At 40.4% G+C, this 17492-nt stretch overlaps 1 protein-coding gene across 17 annotated transcripts in view; it reads right to left on the bottom strand.

The window, feature by feature from the left end:
* The window catches only part of ABCC9 (ATP binding cassette subfamily C member 9), a 68506-nt gene that overhangs the window by 28896 nt on the left and 22118 nt on the right, over positions 1–17492 (bottom strand). For 14 of the 17 annotated variants that reach the window (XM_082280152.1, XM_082280158.1, XM_082280146.1 and 11 more), the window contains 11 exons: positions 17279–17434; positions 15332–15466; positions 13852–14014; positions 13300–13340; positions 12300–12442; positions 9010–9118; positions 7793–7903; positions 7159–7231; positions 5182–5287; positions 3520–3558; positions 89–127 (listed from right to left, as the gene is read on the bottom strand). In XM_082280152.1, coding sequence (XP_082136278.1) covers positions 89–127; positions 3520–3558; positions 5182–5287; positions 7159–7231; positions 7793–7903; positions 9010–9118; positions 12300–12442; positions 13300–13340; positions 13852–14014; positions 15332–15466; positions 17279–17434 — 1115 coding nt within the window. The remainder of the gene's footprint in view (positions 1–88; positions 128–3519; positions 3559–5181; positions 5288–7158; positions 7232–7792; positions 7904–9009; positions 9119–12299; positions 12443–13299; positions 13341–13851; positions 14015–15331; positions 15467–17278; positions 17435–17492) is intronic. The other 3 variants (XM_082280150.1, XM_082280149.1, XM_082280151.1) reach the window with 3 other exon arrangements.

Raw genomic sequence — 17492 nt, 5'->3', positions numbered from 1 at the left:
GATGGCTTAAGAGCACAGAGATGAGGATTTGGGGAGATTCTGAAGAAATTAATGAGTGTTTTATGATACACTAGAAAAGAAGTAATACCTTCTGGATGCTTCAAAAGAAGGTTCAGTTTCATTTACACTGTAAGTTATGGTAAATGACATTTAGTAAGCAGGAAATATAAAGAATAACATTTTGTGCTAGTTTTACATACAGTGAACCTGGAGTTAATGACATACTTTAAAAACTTAACATAAGTTTGGGGTTTTTTGTTCTTGAAGGGAAAACAAACGAGGTCTAAGCAAAAGCATAACACTTTTCTAAATTTGACAGTTTCATATCTACAAGGCATAGAGGCTAAACAGGCAAATTACATTGTTAGAAAATGTATTAAAAATGAAAATTGTCTCATAAAACCTTTTAGAAATTAAAATATTAATACTGCCTGGCAAGCAGTAAGTTAGCTTCTCCAGACAGTTCTGCCAATGGCCTGCAGAAGTTGGTGACTAATGACAAATTTCCCCTGGAGTAAAGAAAAACTTTGCAGCTACACTGTAGGATCAGAACTCTTTGTAGCACTAAGGTTGCATAAAGCTGTGCACAGCACTACAACATGTAGGTTTTCCTTGTCATCCTCCACTTCTTAAGGATCATATCCCTAAGAAATGCATTCTGAAGAGCATTCAAATGGCAGCAATGACATAAATGATTTTGCAGCTCCCTCTATTTGTTAATTGATTTATTAGCAGTGCCAAGGGCCTGGAATGGCAGGGAAAGCAGTTTTGGACCAGCAGTGATGCTCATTCCAGGCATGGTGATGCATGTTTTGCAAAGTGCAAAACTTAAAAGAGATCATACCAGGTAAATAGAAACAGGCATTGGAAGAGGGTGGAAAACTCATGCTATGATTTTCCTGACTTTAAATAAACGGCCATGAACAAACAAATCCTATTCTCTCAGGCCTATGAATACTCCAGATGAAACTCTCTAATACTGAGACAGAAATGACTGCTTGACTGCTGGGATACCAGTAAATGCAGCAGCACTCAGTAGCAGGATATCCAAATCTAGAAAGGGCATAAAAATTCTAATAGCAAGCAGAGTCCTTGTAATGCCAGACTCATGTATTAAGCATCTTCCCAAAATGCCAGAACTGAGACGTGTTGTTTTCTGTGCTGCACATCACCTCTCTGAGGACTTGGATAATTCAGGCCTCCTAAAATGCACACTCTGTGTTTTCTTCGTGCACCAGTTGTGAGAGGAGGTGCTGCATCAGAGGGGAGTAAGTCTCAGAAGTGTCAGAGAGCCACACATTGAGGTTCAAAACAGAGAGCCCCTCACTTTAGTGATCTCTCATTCAGCAGAAGCTTCCAGTCTTCTCTACCATGGAAAAAAGTTACAAGAAATCAAAAGATGGAGTCTAAGGAGAGATTGAAAAGGAGCTCGGAATTAGGTGAAGGCAAACAAGAAGAAGAAACCCTAAATTTGCTCCATTCAAGACCCCCAAACTTTTACCAGGAGAGCACTGCAGTGGTAGAGAAGGAGAAAATGCTTTCAGGTATAAGTTTGGGAGCACCTTCTGAACTATAAGTTAACAAAAACCGGGCACAAGCCTTGCAAGACTCTTTGCAATTCCATACCAGATTTAGCATGCTTGCCATTATAACCAAACAGAGTTTCTCAATGGGCAAGGACTAATTTTAGGATCTTGGTTTCTTAAACCCTTTTTCCTTGGTTAGAAATTTCATTCCCGGTTTAGCTTGACAAACAGACTTTGATTCTCCCAAATTATGAATGAGATTTCTGTGAGAACCCACATTCACCAATAATCCCATGAATAAACACAGAGAAGACCTTTCATGAGCTGGGGCCTTCCCAAACAAGGGGATTAAGTATTTGGTTTTATACTTTATTACCCTGCTGAATCTGAGAGAGCGATGTGATTGCAGGGCATGGGAGTGGGCTGAAATTGAAGCTCCTGAGATTTCTAAAAATGGTATTTTATTTGCCTGAGGGGATTAGCATTTATTTCCTCTACTTCCTTTATTTATTGAAATGTGGCTATTTATACTGATTTTTAGCTGCACTATAAAGTATACATATTGCCCAAAATGGGGTGTGGTAAGTTTGAGTCTGAAATGGTAGGAAGGGCCAAACTAATTAGTCATTTTTATAGGATTTTGAATACATAAGATGGAAAAAAACAAACAAAAAATCAATTTAAATCAAGGGTTTAAGGAAAAGTAAAAAAGACACCCTGTTGAGGTTTAGACTCTTTTATGGTAACTCATAATGTTTTAAAATAGACTAAAGGATCTCTAATCAGGCCCTGATTCACTCATTCTACAAAGTAAAAAGGGAGGAGAATAAAGGTGTACAAAATCTCTGAGATAATCTTGTAACCACAGAATGAGCCATTTCCTCTGCTAATATAGGCTGGAAATTGAGGCAAGATGAGGACCAAGAATTTACACATCAACTCCATCTAGGAGTTGAGAGAAATTTAGGCCCATCCCTGCAACCAGAACTGGTAGTTCTGCTGATTTTGGCAACTGAGATTTATGTGGGTGATCATTTATCCCTCCAGTGCCCATTATGTCCTTCAGTGCCTTCTGTGAGCTCCTGTTGTTGTAATCTTTGGGTGAGCATTGCACTTGGCAATCCTTCTGAGGGGAGCACTGGCCTTTCCTAATTTTTGTCACATCCTTCTGGATACTTGAGGACAGAATAGGTGATTTGTGAGGATCTATTTAATAGTTCTTGTGTTTCCTGAGCTTTTCACTTAGTATACAACAAGCTGTTTGCACAGAAACCATTAAAATGTACAAAAACCATGTAGCAAGTGAAGGGTTTCCACTTAGCCCCTCTTGGCTTGGCAGTCTGAGAAGATGGTTCTGACTGTTTGGCTTGATGTGCCTGAAGGGAACACCTCTCTGCATAATTCCAAAAAATTAATAAGAAATAATAATAAATAACTCAGATCTGAAACAGGCTTGGCTGAATGACTGCACCCCAACAGCCCCACGCATCAGTGTCTAACAAGCCTCTCAAGCTGATTGCTCACTAGGAAAACAAAAACCCAGTTCCATGTCTAAGGATGTCACATTTCTGGGGCATGTCTCATATAAGTGGGAAAAACTGAGACCCAGCCCACCAGATTTGCCCCAGCCAAGATCTTTTACAGAAAGATACGCTGCCATGCTTTATTTCCCTGAGATGCCAAAGCAGTGACAACCCTGGCAGCAGGACACACGGCTCTCACTGCAGTCAGCCTCCACAGCAACAGGGTATTTGAATCCCAGTGATGCCTTGCAGGATTGTCCCAGTATAACTGGGGCTGCAGTCTTATCCATGCTTACAGTTACTGTGCTGTTACAGCTGAATTTGTAAAGGAATTCACTTAGCCTGCATTTCATCCCTGGATCAGTAGCTGCGTTAGTCATGCATGGAGAATCACAGGGAAAGGGACTTAAAAGAGTAAATAGGACCTTTATTATGGTTTTGCAAAACACAGGATCCACTTAGTTAAATACCTGAAGTATCCTTCTGTATTCATCTGTCTGCCAGGTAGTCTGAAATTACCAGCAAAACATAACCATGTTTGCATCAGCTATATCACAATTATAGTGTGCAATGAAAAAAATGTCTGAGGTGTTTGCTAAACCCTGTGTTGTGGTTTAGCAAACAAAACCACTACACCCTGAGTTGCCTGGTGATCTGGTGGTGTACAGACTGCTAATCAACTGACAGCATGGTCCTATCTCTTGAACAATACTAAACTTCAACTTTTATTTTTTCACAATTCGTAATTGCGAAACATTTCATGAGCTGTACCTATTATGTTTCTAAGACTTCTCATTTTTCTAATCTCTCCAAGGTTCCGTATCTTTATCTAGGAAATATCTGAGTCTTTCTCAAATACATCTTTCAAAACAATTATGAGAATCATTTCAAGGTACATTCTACTTACTCCTGTTATTTTTTAAAAACTACTCAGAAAAACAATGCCTGATTGTGGTATGAAAACCTCCATTACATGTCTCAAAGAAATTAACTGTGGTAGGTCACATATTCTTCTTCCTTCAGAGCTTAAATTCATATATAATTAAACTAAATTTAGTCTAGCCTTGGCTTCAACTGTACCTGCTACTCCAGTGAGATCATATGTTTAGAATAGCAGAAAATGAAATAAAGCTAGACAGCAAAAATGCCATGGATACTATCACAGGAAAAGCAAAAAAAAAAAAAAATACAGTTTACAACATTGCTGTAAGAAAAATATGACAAAGGAGGTTACTAGTCAAGGGACAGGGCAACAAAATATTGGTCTCTGTGACAAAATTCCCTCTTTTCTCAGCAAAAAAGCTGATTGAGAGGATTTTGGCTTGGTAGTTTTAAGGAAAGAGAACTGATCTTTAAAACCAAAGAACAAGTCTTGGGGTTACAGCACATCACTTCCACTGTCTCTGTCCTGCCTAGGCTTGAAGAGTGCTTGCTGCCCCACTCTAGTTTCTGTAGGAAGTTCTCATTCACCGGTTTCTGAATCCAAGGCCTGACCTCTTGGGCAGATCTCCTTTTAGAAACAGCTTTTTACCAGCCTTTACTCTTAAGGTGTTTGGTGTGCTCAGGCTTTCTGAGTGTATTACTGTGAAGAGTGACACTGTTCCATAGGTGAGGTTTGTGCAGATACCAGGGAAGGAGAAAAGCATTGCTCACATGTAATTGCATTTTTTTTTCTGCCAGCAGCAGCATTTCTGAGTGGGAAATACATCCCTTCCTTTAGGCTGGCACCCTACACATCCCCCTGGGCTGGAGAAGCTCCAGCCTGTCACACTTTCACTGCTGGGTACAGGAACAACATGACAATGCTGACTTCAATTATAGTGAGTACTGAAGCCAATTTGATAAAAGGAATAGCCCATGCTTTCTATCCAGGCCATTTGCAGGCCAGTATATTAGATATTAATCACCAGACTGGCCTCCTTCCCTTCCTGGGGCACCCTGCTCTGCCTGCTCTGAACATGACAAAACAGTGAAAAATCTTTCCTGAGTTTGCAGGTGATGCATTCCAGAGAGGATCTGGATGGTGGTAATCACTCAACATGCAGTTCTGAGGGATGAAGTTTACATTTCTCACAGCAAATCTCAGCCTCCTCCTTAAATGAATACAGCAATTAATAGCTATATAAACATACTTGCTCCAGTGAACTTTTCCCTCCAGGGTCTGCATCTCTCCCAATATAGCAAGGAGAAGTGAAGACTTGCCACAGCCAACTTGGCCCACAATCATTGTCATCTGACCTATGATAATAGTAAAAACAACAGAACACATTTTAAAAAGAGAAAAAAACCCAGTTATACTCCAGTTCACAAGGCCCAGCTAGATTCAGCTCTAGAGCACTTAAACTGATTCATTACTTTTTTTTAGCATCCACTACATAAATGGGCAATATTACCTATATTAATCTGTGGAAACATTCATGGATTGCAATAACACACTAATCTCCAAAAGAATGAGACTTTTGCTCTTACCTATATTAAAATTTGTTTTATGGGACTATGTTACCCTGTGAAAGTTATTTAGGGTCAAATGATATATGCTGAGGAGTGATTATTCAGTCTGAAGTTTCATGAAAATTTGGACCAATCTAACAAATGAACTGAAATAAATTTGGGCCAGTCTAATAAATGAGCTGAAAGAAGACCCATAACTCTTCTCTGCTTTGCTGTACTTCTCCTTCCCCCCACAGAGACACTTTCCTACCTCCAGTCCTACTCTGCAGTGACAACGGTGCTCCTCAGATCTTCCCATAAACTGATTGAATTCACTAAGTGAGCTGGCCAGTGCATTTCATAGACTCACAGAATGTGTTGGAAGGGACCTCATGGATCACCTCATTCCATTCCCCTGCCACGGGCAGGGACACCTTCCACTATCCCAGCTTGCTTGGAGCCCCATCTGGCCTGGCCTTGGACACTGCCAGGGATCCAGGGGCAGCCACAGCTTCTCTGGGCAACCTGTGCCAGGGCCTCCCACCCTCACAGCGAAGATTTCTTTCCTCATATCCAATCTAAACCTGCTCTCTGTCAGTGTGAAGCCATTCCCCCTTGCCCTGTCACTCCAGGCCCTTGTAAAGAGTCTCTCTCCATCTTTCTTGTAGCCCCTGTTTAGGTACTGGAAAATTTCCAGTTAAGCTTCTCTCCAGCTGGGAAGCCAAGGATCTTATTCCTTCCATAGGAGGCAAACTCTGGCTCACCCAGCCTGTGAACCCATGGCCTCAGACTGTAAACTCCTTGGAGCAAAGATATTTTCCTGGTGACATTCAATGCTACATGGAAACAAATCACACAGGCTTGGAGATTACTAAATTACCATGTGACAGCAACCTAAAGTAATACTCTATTTTAAAACAAAGCCCTTGATAGGAGATCAAAATAAAGCATAAGGCTATTCAATGATATGAAATGCCAACGGATGGTGTTATGAATTCTACAGCATTAACAACAACAAAAATAATAAATAAAATTATTTTTGTTATTAATAATAATAGAAAAAGTTAGTTGCTACTTTTCACATTTTTATGCAAGTCTTCCAAAACAAACGAGCATTTTGTAAACCTGTGGATTTCCTAGCCAAAGACATTGAGGATGCAAGGAATTACAGAAACTCAGCTTGACAAAGAGAAATTCATTGAGAGACAAAATAATTGAGGACTTTTTGACAGAAAAACTGCATTTTCTGAATGAAAATAATTGTGAACTGGGAGACTATAATGTTGATAAATGGCAGGAAAATTATAATACATGAGTGTTGCTGAAAAATAATATTCTGAGTTAGATGGACCCTTGGTTTGAATGAGTCTGGAGTCCTCCCTCTTTTTTTTTCAATTTTCTAGTAAAAATAATAACTAATTTTTGGCAGCCATTTTTTCATGTTTATTCTTACTCTTGACTCAGTTTGGGCTATTATAGAACTATATAAATTACATAGATATGTAAAAGCCATATTGCTATATGTACAATACAGGGCATGACCTTGCATGCACTTTTACCATCAATTTTTTTCTTATATAATTCTCAGTGTGTAGCTTTGTGCATTTCAGACTCAATAAATGGAATTAATAACAATCTGACATTATATATTTCATGTTGAAGGTGTGCTTTCATCCTACCTGTTGGGATTCTAATGTTTATGTTGGACAGTGTAGCTAAACCACTTCCCCATGAAAAGTAACCATTGGTCACCTGCAAAACAATTACCACAAAACAGATATTTAAACACTGGAGGGGAAAAAAATAGAATGATTAGTTTAGATTTAAAATGCATTCATAAATACCTGTGATTAATAGACACGGTGTGGTATGGTTGTACACACACAGAAGAAAACCAAGCCAAGTTTGTAAGGATTGCCAAACCCACAAAAATTGTCAACAAGAAAAGATAAATACACAAATACATAATGTATATAATTCAAGAAAGGGATGATCTTGAGCTGAGTTCTGTTTAACAAACACTTTCATTCTGTCAAATATGAGACTAAAGACTTAGACTTTAGACTCATGATGCCTCTTTGTTTTCTGAGAAGACACAAAATAACTACAAAAACTGGTCTGAAGCTCACTCTTCTCAATGTAAATTTGACTAAAGTGCTAACTTATTTAAGGGCTTGCTCTTGCCATGGAAAATTTGAAACAACAGCAGCAATTGGGCACCATCAGGTGCTGTTGCAGGAGGACCTGCTCCCTGTTTTCATGAGGGAAAACATTTTCATCTCATTTTTCAATGAGATGAAATTTTCAAACCACCTTAATTGCCACATCATCGATCTCCACGGGCCGTGTCTGCTTCCTTGCTGGCTGCTCGTAGTTTTCAAGCTGATACCTCAGAGGCTGCCTCCTGTTGATGGCCTTGGTGTGCTACACAGAGAGAAGTGAAGGAAGGAGAAAAGTTGGACTCCTCCAGGGAAGACAGCATTTGGTGCCCTGTAAAGCAAACAATCCATTCCCTTTCCTACCATCATTCCAGCTCAGGAGAAGCAGCCACTGCTTTTTAGTATGTGATAATACAGACATACCAATGTCTTGCACACTTTTTAAATGTTTGAACACCCTTAACTGAAGCACAGAAAATATTGGGATTTTTTGCTTCCTGTGCATAACCATCTCAAATTTCAGCTCTGCCATCCTCCTCAAACACTCTCCCCATCATCTGGACTTGGCTGTCTCTGTTGGACTAAGCAAAAGGTGGACAGGACAAACAAAATATAGGCTGAAACAATCTCATTTTTGTTTCTTTTGTTATCAAAAAAACCAAAAAATGTGTTGTTTCAGGTTGGAAAGCTAAAATAAAATTTATTTTGTGCTAATCCTTTCTTTTTGTCGCCATTTCAAGTTTCAGTCACATTTCAAATTGTACAGTCAGATTGAAACTGCTGAAATATATAGCTTTAGAAAAATGTCAAAATGAAAAAAACACATTTTCCCAATTCATCTTTGTTGTGGGTTTTTTTGTCCTCGAATTTTACTCAAATTTACTCCATGTTTAGTACTCCAGAAACAGCATTTTGGAATTAATTCCTATTTCACAAAGTTTGGTGTTGTTTTCTTCCACCTTTAATTCTGAATTTCCCAGAGCAGGAATTGTTCCTCCCTAAGGATGACCAACATAAAATGGATTGTACAGGCAATATACAGTACAAACCCCATAACCACAGGAAATCTACCTGGGCCTTTTATTAAAAATTAATAATGTTGAATTTTAGTAATATTTAAATATGTTGGTGTGTTACAGTTGGTTTAGGTTGGGTTTTTTTTACTATTGGCACTTCAGCAATGCTTAAGTGCATATGGGGACCCTTCATGTCATAAAAACACAGAGAGTAAGACAAAAGAGGAAAAACTGGTCAATATTAGAGCCAGGCTAGAAGCTACAGCTCCTGGGCTTTGTCAGCTTGGCCACTGGCCCTGTATGGGGCTATGTGGCCTCTCTGCTTTGAAATTCAGTGTCATGAAGCAGAACTTACAAGTCCTGTGTGCTTCTTGCAGGATTCATAAGGTACAGAGCTGTCCCCCCCTCTCCAGCTGTCATCTCCAATCTCATCACTCAGGAGAAACTCATTCAGCTTCTGTACACTTGAAAGAAAACAGGACAGTGAGTTTCATAAACCCAGGTTTCCACGAATACATTTCCTTTTTTGTGCAGTCACGCCAGCAGGATTTATCAGAAATGTTCCAAAAGGAGTTCATGGGATCTTTTCATCTGCCACCCTGATGGCAAATGAAGATTTATGTGTGTGGAAGAAGGACAGACGAAAATAATTAAGCATTGTACTGGTAGCTGGGAATGAAGAGCAGAGCAAGTCATGAGGGTGCCAAGGGAGCTCCGTGGGAATGGTTTCCATCTTGGCAGGCTTATCTCTTCCATGCCTTTCTCATGCCGGTGCAGTCAGGGTGCAGAAATGAGTCATTCACCCACCTCCATCCTCTGGAAATGCCAGGACAGTGGGTGCATCCTGACACAGCTTTTGCTTCATATAAAAAAAGACATTAAAGCTATTAGAGACTGTCCAAAGGAGGTCATGAGGATGGGGAAGGGTCTGAAGGGGAAACCATATGAGGAACAGCTGAGGTCACCTGGCTTGTTCAGCCTGGAGAAGAGGAGACTGAGGGCACACTTCACAACAGTTCTGCAGCTTCCTCACGAGGGGAAGTGAAGGGGGAAGTTCTGCAGCTTCCTCATGAGGGGAAGTGAAGGGGCGAGTACTGATCTCTGCTCCCTGTGACCAGTGACAGGACTCAAGGAAACAGCATGAAGCTGTGTCAGGGGAAGTTTAGGTTGGATATCAGGAAGAAGTTCTTTACCCAGACGGTGGTCAGGCACTGGAATAGACTCCCCAGGGAATGGTCACAGCCCCAAGGCTGACAGAGTACAAGGAGAATTTGAACAATGCTCTGATGCACAGGGTGGGATTCCTGGGGCTTTCTGTGCAGGGCCAGGAGCTGCACTCAATGATCCTGATGTGTCTCTTCCAACTCAGCATATTCTGGGATTCCATGGTTCTATGCACTGCATGCACACAGGGGTTGGGTACTGCACACCTCAGCACAGCTGTGGCCTGGAGACACACAGCAACTCTTTGGCTAGCTCTTAAAATTGTCCACTGGGAAATACAGTGCACAGGTTCAATTAATTCTTCATCACAGGAGGATTTGATCCTCTTTCTGTCCCACTTCCTTTCAGAGTGCTGTAAGCACCTGGGTCTTTATCATTCTGGGGAAGGGATGAACAAAATCACACACCAGTCATGGTGAAGCTGTTACTTTGCAAAAACTAAAATCAAGGTGCATTGGGCAAGAGACTGAGAAAGCAGAAGGACATATGCCTCCAGATGAGTTATTTGAACATCAATCTGCAAATGGGAAAGTAGTGCATCTCAAAGCCTGTCTGTATATTTTATATTAAATTATCAATACACCTTCAAGCCATGGAGATACAGGTTAGCAAGAAAGCACTGCTGTTGTCATTATTTCCTGTTCCCATCTCCTCTCTTGAACAGAAAATTTATGTGACACATAAATTCTGATATGTTTCCATATCAGAATTTCAGTCTTACTTAGGTGGCTAAGTAAGAATTCATTTTTTTGTAGAAGATACAAGACCTTGTTTTGATCATGCACCTAAGATGACATCAACCCTTACTTTGTGTTTGAATGAGGTACCCTCAGAAGTTTTATTGGCACTAGAACTACTCTTGAACAGAAAATTAAGATTCTGACCAAAGTATAAGCTCTTAATCACAGAAATAATAAGCACATACTCATGTATGTATTTGATTGAGGATAGAGCCATGGAGTGGCCAAACATACAATCTTTATCCTTCACTTGAGGGACATGATGTTCATGGGAGAAGGATGTTAGGAAATGAGTTTGAAAAAAGGATGCAGTTTGTTTTGGCAAATCTTTAAATATTGCCCTGAGGGGTGGCCAGCAGTGTTAAGGAAAATGTACACACCATTTTGATATTAGGGCTATGCTAAACATTGTACAGAGATGTAGAGGCTTGGATGATTTATAGAGGAGCCTGGAGATTTTCCACTACTCAGAAGTCATTTTCAACCTAGGGAAAATGTCTCATGTGGCCTTGCTCCTGCTGCTGCTTTGATAAAAATAAACTCTGTTTAATTATTTTTCTTTTTTGAAGTCAGAGTGTCCATGACTGTGTCCATACAGGCCACTGACACAGCACCCAAAAGCCTGAAATTGGATTTATACCAACCAGCTCCTTTGAGAGTAAGCACTCTATAGCTCAGCATGAAGGAAGCTGCTCTGTTTCGCTGTTTTACAGAAATAAATACCTGGAACAGGATGCAAGACATCACTAAATTCTCACTTATAGCCCAATGCACCTTTTGTGGAGGTAGGGTTAAGCCAGTTACTCTTCCTTGCTTCAGAAAGGCTGGTCTTGCTAGAAAGCTTCACACCAGCCTCTCTCACCCCCTCAGTGCTGACAAGAGCCCAGAGAGTGCTAGGGAAGAGTGGTGGCGGGTGGCCACACTGGGAGAACAGGAGCATCTCTCAAGGAAGAACAGTGCAGCTCTGAATGTGAACTGCCAAAGTTAGTGAAATTGTAAAAAGAATGGAACATTAAGAATCACAGAATGGTCTGGGTTGGAAGGAATCTTAAAAAGCACCTGGTTCTGACCCACCTGCCATGGGCAGGGACACCTTCCACCAGACCAGCTTCCTCAGAGCCCCATCCAGCCTGGCCCTGAACACTTCCAGGGATGGGGCAGCCACAGCTTCTCTGGGCAGCCTCTGCCAGAGCCTCCCCACCCACACAGGGAACAATTTCTTCCTCATATCCAATCTAAACCTGCTCTCTGTCAGTGTGAAGCCATTGCCCCTTGTCCTGTCACTCCAGGCCCTTGCCAAGAGTCTCTCTCCATCTTTCCTGTGGGCTCCCTTCAGGCACTGCAAGGCCACACTGAGGTCACCCCAAAGCCTTCCCTTCTCCAGGCTGAACAATCCCAGTTCCCTCAGCCTTTCCTCGCAGCAGAGCTGCTCCATCCCTCTGCTCCCCTTGGTGTCCCTGCTCTGGACTGGCTCCAGCAGCTCCCTGTCCTTCCTGTGCTGTGTTTCTTTGTCTCTGTGTCCTGCAGTGACATCTTTAGCATCAGAGTCCCTGATTTCTCTCACATCTTTAGCATCAGAGTCCCACCTCATAACACTCTTCCACTTGAGCAGGTAGAAACAACCATTTCTGTTACTGAACATGGGTGTTCAGGAGTTGGAGGAAGGAGAGGGGCCACTTACCTCACGATGGCCTTGACTGCAAAACGAACCACGGTGGAGAGCAGGAACAGAGGTGTGACCAAGATGTGGAACAGTGACAGGGATGCAAAGGCCTGGGCGGGCTGTAGTGGCCTGTCATTGGTGTATGCGTAAGTCACAAAGGTCTGTCACATCAGGGAAAGAGCACGTCAGGACAAGGACTCTTGAACAAGATGGACAAGGACAGCAAGAAAGATATTTTGCTCAGCTAAGGCTAATAACTACCCCAGTTCACTGGGAATGAAGATGAATTGAAGAGAAAGGTGTGTTATGTTAAAGCAAAATAGATTTTAAAATCTTGCCAGTGATTTCAAGAGGTTTAAACATTGAAGAGTGAAAAAGTTTTCACTGTAAAATCTAGCATTTGATTACAGCTTTGTAATTGACTTTAGGGTTTACAGGAAACACACAGCCCAGAAAAAAAACCCAGTAAGAATCTAACAAATCATAGGGGTTTTTTCACAGATAAGACTTAAACCTGGCTAGAGGACAAGCAAAATTTATTCCTCTTTAAACTGCAGAGTACCCTTTCTTGAAAACTGAAATGGTGCCTCATAATGCATTTTGAAACAGGAATGAGTTTTGTTGCTAAAGAGACAAGAAAAGACACTCAAAACCCCTTTCAAAAAGAGCTTTTCAAAATGGGTCTTCTTTCAAGTGGTAATGAATTTTTTTCTTTCTTTCTTTCTTTCTTTCTTTCTTTCTTTCTTTCTTTCTTTCTAAAATTCAAGTTGTAATGTTTTTTCTTTCTTACAGTAAAAAACTATTTTTCTCTTTGGTTTTACCAATCCACCTTCTGGGAATGACAATTTCCAGTGTCATGCTCTCCTACAGTTAGCAGGGTCCCCTTAACTCATCTGCTGGTTTAGTGAAGAGTAGGTCCTACAATAACAATGGTGTCCTGTTCTTCCTTTTTACACCCCCTCCCCCCACTTTTTTCTCCCATTCTTATAAGGAAAACTGAAAAAAACCCATATCTTACTGCAAGAACAGCTGCTATTGGTATGGCTGCATTCATAAAAACTGGGAAAGAGAAACAAAATAAGCATCAGATTATAGGAAATAAGAAAAAACAATTTTACAGTAAGCGTATGACACTAAAAGGATCCAGTTATTTCCAATTCAAGTAATTAAAAAGCCCAAAGGAAAATTACTCTGCAGGAAGAAAGACAACTGAAACATTACTCAACCCTTCTACATTGCAAAAAACACAATTTATATGCAGAAAACATTATTTATCTTTGCTGCAATCAGAGCTGCCAATATTATCTGGAGCCTCCTTACTATAAAGCAACTCCTAACTGTAATGTCACAATGAAGGTAACAGAAAAATTACTGCAAAAAAATCAGCAATATACATTTTATCCCTTTGAATTTCTGTGTTATGTATTTACCATGCCTTTTTATTTTAATGCCATTACACACAGACAGAAGTGTCACAGGCACAGCTGTATCTCTCTTTAGTTGAAGTTGGGAGGAATGTTCACATGAAAAACAGGATACTCTTCCAAGCACTAAAAACACAGTTACTTACTGGAAAGAGACGTATGGAGTGCAAAGGTTTTGAGGCTGGTGAGCTCTTTCATTCTTGTTTCTTCCACACTTGTACAAAATATGTGCTCCCAGGCATATAGCTTTAATAGCTTAATGCCTTTGAGTATCTCATTGGTTTTCTTTAATCTCTCAGTAGAATAGTCCTTCATTTCAAAAGAAAATCAGAAGAAAAATTCATGGCTGTTTGTAGTCTTAATGAGAACCCTCTTTTCTCCTCACTTCTGTTGCAAAATTCATTTAAAAAAATTATTGTTTGTTTGTGGTTGTGTACAGGCACCGTACTGAGAAAAAGAATATAAAATTTCATTTTCTTTGCAGATATTACAATATTTACAGACATGAGGGGAAATTAAGTGACCCTTTTCTGCAAAGAAAAATAACTCAAAACATCCCAACCCTTCAAAGAGAGGATGAAACTCAGGGAGGTGGGTTAGTAGGTCAATGGTGTCCATAACAACAGACAGAAACCTAAATGTGTGTATTTGCTGATACAAGAAATATTCTGGGATCCAGTTGTGCAAATAATTGAGATATTTATCAATGTATTTAGCTAATTTCCCCTCATTAAAAAACAGTAATCATAAGTTTTGGTAAAATCATGGATTTTGGTAAAATCATAGTCCAAAAGATGTTATGAGTCAGAGGAATATGAGTCAGAATAGAGCAGCAGGAAAGACTGAGATTATTTCTGAAATTATGCAAAGATAAACCCTCTGTAAAATTTTTACAGGTTATAAAAATTGGCACAACTCAACAGGATTGAAGTGTGTAGCAATTAGATCCATGCATGTCTAATTTGCTTACTGAATATTAAGATACAAAGGATCTCTAAATATTTGGCAACTTAAACATCAAAGGCTTATTTAAAAAGTTCAAGGGTCACAGCAATAAAGTTAAAAATTAGACAAAGGAGCAGAAAACATTTCTAACTGGTGAACTAAATTGGGCCGCAAAACAAACTTACAGCACTGAAGAATTTAGATATTAATAGATAATAATCCATCAGTACCAACTGATTTTTAGAGAATACCAAAGCTTGGGCTGAGATTAAAAAGTCTCTAGACTTTACAGAGGGAGGTTGTGCACATTCTTTAATACTTTCCTGCTATAATTTATCAGTCTTTTGCACTGTTTGCTAACATCCCATGAAATACAACATCTGCATGTGGGAATAACACCCTTCCATGGAGTGGAATTCAGACAAAATTGTGCTAGTTGGATTAAAAATACTCTTTGTTGAGAAGGAACGTCAAGGCCCACATACTTTTTTGAGATTCTCTTCTGACAAATGTGAGGAAGGAAGAGACACTGAGACACAGAAAAACAGACAGGGAGGGACGGTGGAATTGAAGGATGGCCTGCCCAAACACACACAATGGTTTTCACTAACTGCAAGAACAGAACCCAGAAACCCTGTTCTCATTTCTGGATCACAAATATCACTGAAATAATTCACTTACAAGAGTGCTCTTCTGAGCCTCAGCCAGCTTGGTGGCTATGAAGTACTGTATGGGAGCTAAGAGCACAATGACAGCGGCCCCGACCAAGGCGCTCACTCCCAGTAGGTTGTAGAGGAGGATCACGCCCATTATTATCTGTGAAGAAAAGAGCAACACAGGAGGAAAAAATGTAGATTTCAATAAGCCAGAACCATACCAAGAGAAAAATATTTGTTCTTCTAATAAACACTTAAATGGTTCATAGGAATCAGCTGAGCCCGTACTTCAGGAGATCACATTTGGAAAGTGTGGGAAATAAACCCAGAAGCCTTTCTTTCTGACATTAACTAAATAGTTTGTGTTAGTGCCTGGTAGTTCTAAATCCAGACTGGGTTTCCACAAAACTAAAGGAGCACTAAAATGATGGTGCTTGCCCCGAGGCATTTTACAGAGTTCCTGGCCTCAAGTCCTGTTTACACTAGAGCTCCTTACCTCACTCTGGAAGCATTCAGAGGTCTTAGGGCTGTCTTGGATCACATTTGCATTCTGTTGTAGTGTCCCTGTGCAACTGCAGGCAGAGGGACATCTCAGATAGGCACTGAAGCACAAAGCAGATGTGCTGGGACTGACACAAACTGAGCTTGGACATCAATACCACGCAGCTCTGGAGGAAAATGCTGCCTTAGTCCTACAAAGGGTTTGGGAACACTTCCCACAGAAGTTTACCTGGGAATGGCTGTGATGCAACTGCTGTGATTCTGGTTCCTGAGTTAATTCAAGCTCTGCTATATAAATATTTCTATTAAAAGCTCCACTTTGTGGTGGAGAGATGTCCTCAGTGATAAGAGGGTATCCAGAATTAGTTGCATATCTCATATTTTTATCTCTTAAACAAGTCTGTCCTCAAATCTCCTTTCTTATTATACAACATCAGAAGTAAGAATCAATGGAGTTTAACATTTTTAAAGCAATATTTAGCTTTTCAGGCTCCTGTACTGCAAATTGCCATACCTAGCCACAGCAGTTAGATCACCTGCTCATTTAATAATTTTCAAAGTACTGACAGCAACACTTCCACCCACTTCACTGGATGTGAAACAGTGAAATGAAACCCTCTATATTATTTTTAATTTCTGTTGCCATGTAACCTTTTTTGCCTTTTATCCATAAACTATTTCACGACACTCTAAACCCTATCCAATCCATTAGTAGTAGTAATATTGCTGACTAATGAAATAGATTACACTCTTAGGAAATTCAGCAGATCTACTGTAAGAATTGGTTCTATCCCCTTCAAAAATTCTTTAATGTCACTGAGATCACTGAAATGTAAGGATCATGCCAAACACAACCTGAGCTAAAATTCTGAAGATGCTACAGGAATTCAAGCTTCACAGAAAAATCAGGATGGCTTAGGTCCTTAAGTAGGTCCTGGCACTTCTGAAGATTTCTTTCAAGCTAATTATCCCAGCCTTTCCTTCCTACAGATCTGCCTCCAGTTCTTTCCCAGCCCTGTTAAGAACCAGATGTGTCCAGTGACTAAGTTTGTTTGGAAGAGAGCTCCTCTGAGCATTGTCAGTGCTCATGTCAGTCATAGAGCAGGATTCAATTGCTGTTGGTCTTGCCACAAAACCCAGTTACAAGTGGACACTGCAGAATCAATGCTTAGTTCTGATGCCAGGTGGCAAAATAAAAGCAATGGATTTGTGTCAGCAGCGGAAGAAATATGAGCAGGAAAAGGATTGCAGGTCCTACAAGCCACAGACATGGAAATCCTACTAAAAATCCCCTCTCTCTTCACTGGCCCTTAGAGAGACACCTTTCCAGCCCTTGGGCCACCTTTTTGCTCATCAATCTTAGTGGGAAGTGCAGGTTCCTCTCTGGATTTTGTAGTAGTGTCCCAGACATGCATTCTCCTCACCCAGGCTGGAGGATCTCTGAAATCAGGCCCTTACTTTGATGCTCTACCTGAACAGGCATTGCCCACAGATTGGGGCACAGGAACAAGAACCACATTAATTGGTTGGTTTCTATGGCAACCAAGTTATTGATTTGTCCCAGTGTCATCTCTCCCATGGACAAGTTGGATGTAGAAAGCCTCAGGATCTTGTTATATATCATTGCCTGTAAGAAAGGGGGGAAAAAAGGAAGTTATTAAAATAATGTAATTATAAAAGAACAG

This window comes from Coloeus monedula (assembly GCF_965178545.1).
Source record: "Coloeus monedula genome assembly, chromosome: 4".
Taxonomy (NCBI): Eukaryota; Metazoa; Chordata; class Aves; order Passeriformes; family Corvidae; genus Coloeus; species Coloeus monedula.
The sequence above is the reverse complement of the archived record's forward strand: the minus strand, read 5'-3'. Positions and strand labels throughout refer to the sequence as shown.